General features: G+C 32.4%; 2 protein-coding genes across 2 annotated transcripts; one reads left to right on the top strand and one right to left on the bottom strand.

Annotated features, from left to right (window-relative positions):
• On the bottom strand, positions 3342 to 6984 carry LOC109847897. Its single transcript, XM_020417127.1, has 5 exons — positions 6892 to 6984; positions 6445 to 6812; positions 3723 to 3852; positions 3510 to 3632; positions 3342 to 3392 (listed from the first exon to the last, which is right to left on the bottom strand). The coding sequence occupies exons 1-5, from the start codon at positions 6982 to 6984 to the stop codon at positions 3342 to 3344; spliced, it is 765 nt and encodes a 254-aa protein (XP_020272716.1).
• Positions 8018 to 9099, top strand: LOC109847898. The gene is made up of 3 exons (XM_020417128.1): positions 8018 to 8333; positions 8476 to 8622; positions 8699 to 9099. The coding sequence occupies exons 1-3, from the start codon at positions 8018 to 8020 to the stop codon at positions 9097 to 9099; spliced, it is 864 nt and encodes a 287-aa protein (XP_020272717.1).

Genomic DNA, 10421 nt, shown 5'->3' on the forward strand with positions numbered 1-10421 from the left:
AAGTTGCAGTCAAATTTCCCAGAGAGCGATTCTCTGGGAAATTTGGCCTGTAACTCCACGGGAGTTGAACTCCCGTTGAGTTTTTAACACCAAACAGACTTCACGGGAGTTGAACTCCCATGAAGTCTAATTTGCTCGTAAATCTTCACGGGAGTTCAACTCCCGTGAAGATTTATAAAGAAATTAAACTTCATGGGAGTTGAACTCACGTGAAGTTAAAAAACATACTAAACTTCACGGGAGTTGAAATCCCGTGAAGTTTCGTAAAAAAATTTTCAAAAACCGACCAGGTTTCAGCGACAGTGCTGAAACCAGGTCGGTTTTTGAAATTTTTTCAGAAAAGGGTCGTTTTTTACAAATAAATTCGTAAAGGGGTGGTTTTGAAAATTTGTCCAAACAAAAGCCAAAGTTTTTTTATTCACTTCCTTTGTAACTCGTAAAGTGTAGCCGTGCGATGTGCAGTAATTCTCATTCAACATAAAGCCGTGTACATTTATTAAACGTGAAACCCATTTTTAAATATAGTATTTCATTGACAAACTTCACATTGCCAATTTGCAATTTTATCCTAGATAAACAGAATGGAGCATGAATGGTGTATGTACTGCTACTTTCTGTCCACTAATAATAAGAATGAAAGCAAAGAACGATGAGACTGTTATTTGAAGACAGCGTGGATGAATAAATACAGAAACAATATTTAATTAATAACGCATACGGCATACCTTTATCTAACTTGCAACTAGTTGTTATATTTTCTGATGTTGATCTCGTCGGTATTCTTCTAATTACGCATAAGTTGCTGGAGGAGGGGTTTATTAATAGATCATTGGCATCAAGGTAAAAAAAACTAATTTGCATTTTTTTTTTGTTAAAAAACATAATTTTTAATTAAAAAAATTAAAAAAATTAAACCAAGTCGGTACGATAACCGACACGCATGTAGCCCGGACGTAGACCTGGGCCCGGCCCGATTGCTTCGACTCCCGAACCGATTACTTGCCCAACCCGCTTGAACACCCCTATTTGCACCTGAGATTCCTACTTCATGTAGGAAGAGAATTTCGTGGCACCATAAAGCAAGAGTTTATTTTATAAGCCCAATATGTGCTCAGTACAATGTTTCTATTTATAAATTACATTTTCCATTTTGGTGCTAGGAAATGTATGGTCTTGTTTTTATTCTTTTTCTGTTGTGATACAGAGCTAGCTTAACTCGGCCACTTGAATTTTCTTTTTAACTAGGTTGATGCACGCATATTGCACGTGGTTAAATATTATTATAGTTTCTTTTTATTTATTTCCTTACTATAACTCTATTGTGAAATGTTTTCTTTATTTCCATGCGAAAAGCTAAAATACTTTATTGTATCTATACCTATGTAGTTAATCAAAATTACTAAAATTACCATGGCCAAAGTCAAGATTAAATGGTAAATTCACATTAAGTATAATTTATATATAATGAATACTACATGAAGGTCCTGTTATGGAAAAAAGTAATTTACGCAAATAATTTGATTATCATCGCAATTCTATGTTGTCATCTTATGATTTGCGCAAATTCATAGTATAGTATACTAATTTTTATGCCCTAAACAATTTAATAATCAAATTATTTCTCCTTCAATGTGATGCCATATGGGGCTAATAGCCTCTAAGGAAAGATCATATACCAATAGTCATGGATCTAAATTATGAAATGACTAATTGGTTGCTTGTAATTATTGGAATTTTCAAGTGATTGATTGTAATTTTTGAATTTTAAAGAGGTTCTTTTCCAATGTTATATTTATCTAGGGTTGTTGCTGTTTTTTAAAATATTTGGGGGATTTTTTGTAATATTTGAGGTTTTTTGTAAATTTCTAATTTGAAGGGTCTATTTATGCTTGTTTAATCTTTAGGGAGGGTTTTTTTATAAATTACAATTTTTAAAGCAATGTTTGTATCTTTGGATTTTCAAAATAGGTTATGCAATTTATGAAAATTTTCAGGGTTATTTATAATTTTATAATTTTAAGAGTCTTTTTGCAATTTTAGATTTTTAGAGGTTTTTTGCAATTATCACATATGAAATCTTATTGACAGGAAGGTGACTGGAAGGTATCATAGTTATTGTAATTGAAGGACTGACTCCACTGTCAAAATTTTTACTTCCTCCATTTTTTTCTTTTAATTCTTTTTAAGTTTTCTTTTGTGCATTTGAGCATCCATATATAATACAAATTTATGCAACTATTGAGATCCAAGTGAAATGTTTATGGAAGTAGATTATTTGTAAAATAATTAGTGCATGATTAATTAAAAGAATTTGATTAGTCAGTGAGAGAAGATACATGAACGCTTTAATTATGAATTCATTTCTCACTGCTATTCATTTTAAATACATTATTAGTAGGTTCAGAAGGGTAGATGTAATAAATTACTTTGTTAGTAGGATCTAATTATTATATTGCTATCGTTTTTTCGTATACAAAATGTTAAGACGCATCTAAACTAAGCTAAAAATACAGAAGCACAATAATAAAAATGTGGAATAATGCTGCTCCTTATCAAACTACAAAACATTGTGTAAAACAGTAGTTTGAGTCATACCACAAAATCATCAAATTTCTTAACTCTTTGGACGAATACATGAGCCGTTACATTCCTCATTTGATGAACTACTTGAAAATCACATTCCTTGAGCCATGTGAAATATCGCCAAATATCATCCTTAACGTGTCTAAAAATCGAGTGTTACCCACCTCTATATCTTCTTTAAAAATTACCTTTCCACATCCAGTGTCAAGAGCAAATGTAATAGCTTCCCACCACTTGGACTTCCGCATGTTCAGCATTATCTTGTATCCAAATATTATGACAAGTATATCGCAATAATTAGTAATATATATTATGATATATACTTTTATATGTTATTTCTAGACTACATACACTAAGGGGTTAACGTTTAGATTAGTATTCCTCTCCACAAAATTTTCCATATATCAAACACACATATTAATATATTATAATATTAGATTAGATATTATATTTTTTATTAAATATTAAATTATCTTAGATTACAATGTAATCTATAAATATAGGTTATGATGTTATTATTTATATATTAAAATTGTATATTTATTGTGTAATATCTAATATCTAAAGTGAAATATTCATCTTATTTAGCATAAGACTAACATGGTTGAAATTTATGATATATATTAATTCTTATGTTTATTGCAAGGATAATTATAGCGCAATAAACAGAATGAATCGAATAAAATTTTGATTAAAGTTTATAGTATATATTTAGTCTTTAATATATTTTTTTGTTAATGAATATTAATTTTATTCATTCACCATGTGAAACTTTGTAGAACATCAAGAACTCCAGCATAACAATCTGCCTAGATATCCACACAATCACTCACTATATGTACAATTTACATCCTCTCAAGTTTTTCTCTAAATTACAGCGGGCTTTTCTCATTTAAATTTTTTGAAAAAATGGACATCTTGATTGCCCGAAAGAGAATCCCAGTATCACGATTTTTCCCCTGAAATATCTGCAGATTTCTTTCCTGCCACACAAAATAAATTGTAGTAGCTAGAGATATTCTCTTAATCCTCTTCATGAATCCATTTCCCTTAAGATTATAAGCATACCAATATAGCAAACAATTCCAATTGCAAGACCTCCAAGAAAATTTTAACCAATCCATCACATTGTTCCATACCTGAGCTGAATACTGGCAATCAAAGAACAAGTGATGACTAGTTTCCTCTCTTCGCAGATCAGAAGGACATAGAACACATCTATTTTCATTAAGAATCCTCATTCTAATTAGCTTGTCTTGGGTTAACAATCTGGAATGACAAGAAAGCCAGAGCACGAATGAGTGTTTTGGATAATTCCACCCCTCCCAAACTGTGTTTCGCCAGGGAACATAGGGTTAGTCTTTAATATTAGTTCTTATGTTTATTGCATGAATAGTTATAGTGTAATAAATAAAAGGAATTGAATAAATTTCAAGGCATTATTGGATATTATCAAATTTGGAAGGTAAAAGAGGCAATTAAATGTTTTAAGACCTTAGTCATCTTTTATAAATAGTATAGACATAGATTAAGGAGGAGCACATGATATTTTTTAAAATTTTAATTATGAACATTTACAATTTGTTTATAATAAATAAATATTTGATTATTAGAATTTTCTTTTTTTCGGCGATTTCTGGTGCCTTCAAGAATATTTCACCAATTTCTCTTTTATTTTATAAATAACATTTCATTATGCTTGTGATTGATATTGAAACGAGACGAAACTTTATCTTAAAAAATCCTACAAGATATATTAACTATTTTTTAAATTGTGATCAAAAGATTTTTCTTTAACCACCTTGTTTTATCTCTTTTCATGTCAAATTTGGGTAAAAAATTCTATCTTTAAAATATTTGAATATATATTATTAATTAGGATATGATTAAAATATAATATTCAAAGTAGATTAAGGTATGTTTTGGATATGGGACTTTTTTAACACTAGGACTAATTTAACTCACTATAATACTTGGATATAATAGTTTCACAGACTGTAGCGAGTTAAATTTTTAATAATATGCTTGTCTCAAATTGTTATGAACATCTTTAATACCTATGTCATGTTTGGAAACTAATCATTATAAAAAGGTATAAAATTAGAACATAATAGTAAATATCCATAATACCCTCTACACATTAGCAAAAGTATCTGAGGAATCTCTTTGTAACTCTTTGATTTCAAGGGATTGTTTGTATTCATATTTCTAAAGGGGATATTTATGGTTTTCATAATTTTCCTTTTTTTTTTGTAAATTTTCAAACTTTAAAGATGTTGTTTGTAATTTTCAAATTGTTTGGGGCTAATTTGATATTTGAAAATTTTGGAGGTATGTTTGTTATTTTTAAAGTTTCAAGTGTTATTTGAAACTTGCAGATTTTTTTCAAGGGCTAGTGCAATTCGTTTTATTTCAAGGGGCTATTTGTAGTTTTTTTTATTTTTAATTCTTTGTTTGTCCTTTTTTGGTTTTTTTCAAGGGGTTGCTTGTAATATTCAAATTATTGGGCTTTTTGTAATTTTTATTTCTTTTGGGGAATGTTTTGTAATTTTCAAAGTTCCATGGGAGTTCAGTGTAATTTACCTCAAGTTCCATGGGTTTAGTGTGATTTTGAAGTTCATGCGCATTTACTGCAAAACGCTAAAAGTTCAAGAGGATTTAGCATACCCAATAATAATCATCGGATTGAATTAGACGTAGATGTCAAAATCCTACTAGTCCGGCCCGAAATATTTTACATCATAGGACCTTCTTTTTCCCTTGGGAGAAAGAGGCTGATTTTAACCCAAAACGGAATAATTTCGGAAAAACTTAGCAGCATACGCTGGCAGAGCACAATCTAGCTGAATACGGCAATAAAACTGCTAATGTATGTATACAAACAAGCAAACGCTCGGGCAACTATTACGACAAGCATCTATAGTATGAGTAGTGCTACCAGGACCAAAAAATGGGACAGGTCCATGGGACAGTACACGTGGCATGTCCACGTGTCAATTACTATATATTGTGATTAATGCCTATTAATACCAAGTCAGGGTCATTTTCGTCAGACCATCTCCAACGCGATGCCATTTTGCCGCAAAAAGTCGTTTTGCCGCTGCTCCGGAGCTCCAACGCAGCGTCATTTTTCGCTGCATTTTAGCGGGGATGAACAGCGCGACGCTATATTTGGCGTCGCACTGTTCATCACCGCATTACTGCTTTCTTTTATTTTTTAATTTTTTAATTTTACCTCATACTTTTATCTTTTTACAATTTGACCCCAATTGTTTATTAAATGTATAAAACAACCCCAATAATATTTAAATTTTATAATTTTACCCCAACTGTATAATTTAGACAAAATAAATTATTTTTTAAAAATAAAAATAATGCTAAAATTTAAAAGACATTATTATTAATTATAATATTAAAATCTAGACATTATAAGTAAAGTCTCATGAATTATAAAGAGCAATCATAATACATAATTCAAATATAAATTACATATCTGAAATACATAACATATAAAAACGGACACACATAACATAAAACTTCATTAAAATAAAACATAAAATACAAACTAAACATGGAACATTACATAAGATGGACAAGCAACTCTCAATAATCTGGTAGATCGGGGCCAGAGTGTCCAATATCATTGAAATAATTGCCAAAAATAGAAGCAGACCCTTGTTCTTGTTGATTTCTTTTTTGTATTATTTTAATATGTTGAGCTCGAATGTACTCACGCGCGTTTGGATCAGCAATGGAATTCAAATCTTTCATTATAATTTTCCATTCATCTCTATCTTTTTTCATGGCTATCTTTTCTCGTTCGATATCAAATGCCTTGCTTGTCTATCAAACGCTACTTGCCTGTCCAAGCTCGCCTTGTCTAACCTGTCTATAAGTCGGTTATTGGAGGTCTCGATGGAGTCCACTACACTTGACTCATGATCATCATTTTTCCTTTTCAATTTGGCTTTGTTTACCCCAATAGGTCGTTCAGATGGAGTAAATGATGACAGTCCAGGAGATGTTGATATAGGAGATTCTGGAGTGGGATTATCTGATTGTGACGAGTCGAAGTTCATGCTTTGGGGTTGTCTTCGACCAACTTGTCTTGCTGTGGAGACATCATCTTTAAATGTTTCGAAATTTTTAACCATATTCCAGACATGATCAAATTTGAAACATTTTTTGTACTTTGGTTCTTGCATAAATAACATCTTTGCGCGAGCTAACTGCAAATTTTAGTGAACATCAAGTTATGTATTTCAACAATAATAATAAATTTCAAAAGGTAATTAATAGAATACTTACAATGTCTTCATCTGAAGCACCACTTGGATTCAGATTCTCTACTTGTCTCAAGCACGCACTTAATTTCCTTACTTCATTACTTATGATTTCCATTCGAGAACGAATTGATCGGCTCATACGCACCTCAATATGCTGATCTCAAAGTTCATTGTATCTGTCCTCCACACGAGACCAAAATGCATCTCGAGACTGATTTCTACCGATAATAGGGTCTTGAGAAATATCCAAGAATACTTGACAAAGGAGCACATCTTCAGTAACCGTGTATCCATATGATCGAACAGACATTTTTTTTGTAAAAGGCGGTTGGTTTGGAGATTATAAATACTGTGAAAAAATACTTCGAATTAGGTGGTTTGAAGTAGAATTCGTGAATGTTATTTATAGCCAATCCAAATTTGTTTGAATTTAAATTTGAATTTGTCGGTGGTCAACATTTGAAATTGAATCGTTGTGTTCAAACTGATCAGCTTTACACATTGTCCAACGTTGTCGGTGGGAATCATTTTTTAAAAACTGGTCAGCTTTACATATTGTCCAACGTTGTCGGTGGGAATCATTTTTTGAAAACTGGTCAGCTTTACACATTGTCCAACGTTGTCGGTATGAATCATTTTTTGAAGACTGATCAGCTTTACACATTATCCAACGTTGTCGGTGGGAATCATTTTTTTTAAAAACTGGTCAGCTTTACACATTGTCCAACGTTGTCGGTGGGAATCGTTTTTTGAAAACTGGTCAGGTTTACACATTGTCTAACGTTGTCGGTGGGAATCATTTTTTTGAAGACTGATCAACTTTACACATTGTCTAACGTTGTCGGTGGGAATCATTTTTTGAAGACTGATCAGCTTTACACATTGTCCAACGTTGTCGGTGGGAATCATTTTTTGGAAACTGATCAGCTTTACACATTGTCCAACGTATACACAGCTAAGCAAATTTGAATTTTGTGACAAATGTGTAACAGCTAAGTAAAGTTTACACATTGTTCAACGTATACAACTAAGCAAAGTTTTATAAATAGCATACTAGATTAGGTACATCCACACAATTATTCGTTGTTGTGTTAAAATTATTATTCTCCATTTCTGTATACTTCAGTCATTCTTTTCTTACTCCAAAAATGAATTTCGGTGTTGGAGACCCATCATATTTATCATCATCTTCATCTTCGGATGATGATAATTTTCTGTCCAATATCATTGCAGAGATTGATGAAACCAAAGAAGTAATTTGTGAGTACATCAACAACAACATGATCATCGCTAACAATTTACGTCAACAAAACTACCAACCGATCCATGGTGGCTCGATTCCCGGTCATGCAGTGACCAACCACGATCGAGAAACTGCGCATCAGAATTTGGTCATAGATTACTTTGCCGATAATCCACGTTTTGGAGAAGATATGTTTCGTCGTCGATATCGGATGTCAAGAAGTTTGTTCCTTCGTATTGTTGATGCAGTGAAAGATCATGACCATTACTTCTAACAACGAAGTGATGGACTTGGTAGAATGAGATTATCACAGTTACAGAAAGTAACAGCTGTTTTTTCGCATGTTGGCATATGGTCTACCAGCTGATGCTACAGACGAATACGTTAAAACATGTGAGTCAACAGCAATTGAAAGTATGACAAGATTTTGTCGTGCTATGGTGGAGATATTCGCAGAGCGGAATCTACGAACACCTAATGCTAACGATATTGCTAGGCTACTCTATATTGGTAAAAAACGTGGTTTTCCAGGAATGTTAGGAAGTCTTGATTGTATGCATTGGAAATGAAAAAAATTGTCCAACAGCATGGTCTGGACAATACGCAGGACGTAGTGGGTCACTAACTATTATCCTTGAAGCTGTGGCAGATTATGATCTTTGGATATGGCACGCATATTTTGGTATGCCAGGCACCAATAATGATATCAATGTGCTGGAGTCATCTAATCTTTTCTCTAACCTAGCTCAATGTATTGCTCCTCTCGCTCACTATGTTATTCAAGGAAAAGAGTATAATATGGGTTATTATTTAGCTGATGGTATATATCCAAAATGGGCTACTATTGTACAAACAATCCAACAACCACAAGGTAGGAAGAAAAAATATTTTGCCATGAAACAGGAAGCATGTAGAAAAGATGTACAACGTGCGTTCGGAGTTCTCCAATCACGATTTGCAATCGTGGCAGGATCAGCACGTTTTTGAAAAAAACATGTATTACATGACATAATGACTGCATGCATTATTATGCACAATATGATAATCGAGGATGAGCGTGATCTTTATGCACCAATTCAAGAAGTGAGGGAAGCACCAACACCAGAAGTTGATATGGCAGCAGATGAAACTACAAGATTTACTCAATTTATTGCACATTACATAAAAATCAAGGATAAAGATGCCCATATTGCGCTTCGTAATGCATTGATAGATCATCTATGGGAGGAATACCCATATTGCGCTTCGTAATGCATTGATAGATCATCTATGGGAGGAATACACTAATTCAGATAGTTAAGCGCATACTAAGTTTATAATTTTTACATTGTTGTTAATGTTTAATTATTTTCTTGTATTTTATTTTCTGTTGTGTTCTTGAATGTAATATTTTGACAATATCAATAATAAAAATATAATATTTTAGCAATCAAGTTATTTTAATTAATAAAATAATATTTTATTGTTTTATTAGTTTAATTTTTTAAATAATAAATCATTTTGTTTGGAAAATATGTGAAAAAATAAAATTTGATATGTGGGGTTAATTGTTGAAATAGTTAAAAATATAGGGAATAAAAAATAATAATATAAAAATAGATAAAAAGAAAGATACTGAGAATATTCCTTTTTGGTATAAAAAATGGTGCAGTGGATTGGAGATGAATTACTGTTAAATGTGACTTTTGCATCATTTTGATGCAAAATTTGCACCATTTTGGTGCGATTGGTTGGAGATGCCCTCACAAAGCATCTAATAAATATTTCATTTCTGCACCTTCTTTCTCGTTCAACTGAATTTCTTTGTCTCTCTCATCGTCAAACATTATTCTGTCCCCTCCTATTGCCGACCATGATGATTTATTTGATTACCGAGCTTGATTCCTTTGATGGATTACATTCACTAGCTCGATTATTGTCTATTTCCATCATCGGCCTTGATTTCTTCACTAATCATCGGAATGAATAAAAATTCTTGAAGAATGCGAATACAACTTTCCTCTTTGTCAAAATCTGTCTAATTAGTACAAATGCTGAATGGGTTCATTTTTTCCCCACAAATCATCTCACCACTCATAAGTTCAATCTGAACTATGTTCGTTAAAGATCACATAACGTGGGTTTTTTTTCTCATCACCAAAGGAATGAGATGAAGGAGACGAGAAGTTAGGGAAGAAAAAGAAGAGGTAAAAAAAAAACTTTATCAATCCTCTTTCATCAACCCCTTATTCGCCTAGAATCACTTACTCATCTCAGTCCCGGCCATCCCCCGCCGCCGCCTCCTCCTCCTCCTCTTCCTCCGCCGCCGC

This window comes from Asparagus officinalis, chromosome 7 (genome assembly GCF_001876935.1).
Source record: "Asparagus officinalis chromosome 7, Aspof.V1, whole genome shotgun sequence".
NCBI classification, from domain to species: Eukaryota; Viridiplantae; Streptophyta; class Magnoliopsida; order Asparagales; family Asparagaceae; genus Asparagus; species Asparagus officinalis.

Coding starts and splice junctions, on each gene's coding strand:
- LOC109847897 (XM_020417127.1), bottom strand. CDS start 6,984: ATGGAAATCATAAGTAATGAAGTAAGGAAATTAAGTGCGTGCTTGAGA. Junction 6,813..6,891: donor GTGCTTCAGATGAAGACATT/GTAAGTATTCTA, acceptor TAAAATTTGCAG/TTAGCTCGCGCAAAGATGTT. Junction 3,393..3,509: donor ATACTGGGATTCTCTTTCGG/GCAATCAAGATG, acceptor GTGGATATCTAG/GCAGATTGTTATGCTGGAGT.
- LOC109847898 (XM_020417128.1), top strand. CDS start 8,018: ATGAATTTCGGTGTTGGAGACCCATCATATTTATCATCATCTTCATCT. Junction 8,334..8,475: donor TCGATATCGGATGTCAAGAA/GTTTGTTCCTTC, acceptor ATGGTCTACCAG/CTGATGCTACAGACGAATAC. Junction 8,623..8,698: donor TGCTAGGCTACTCTATATTG/GTAAAAAACGTG, acceptor ATTGTCCAACAG/CATGGTCTGGACAATACGCA.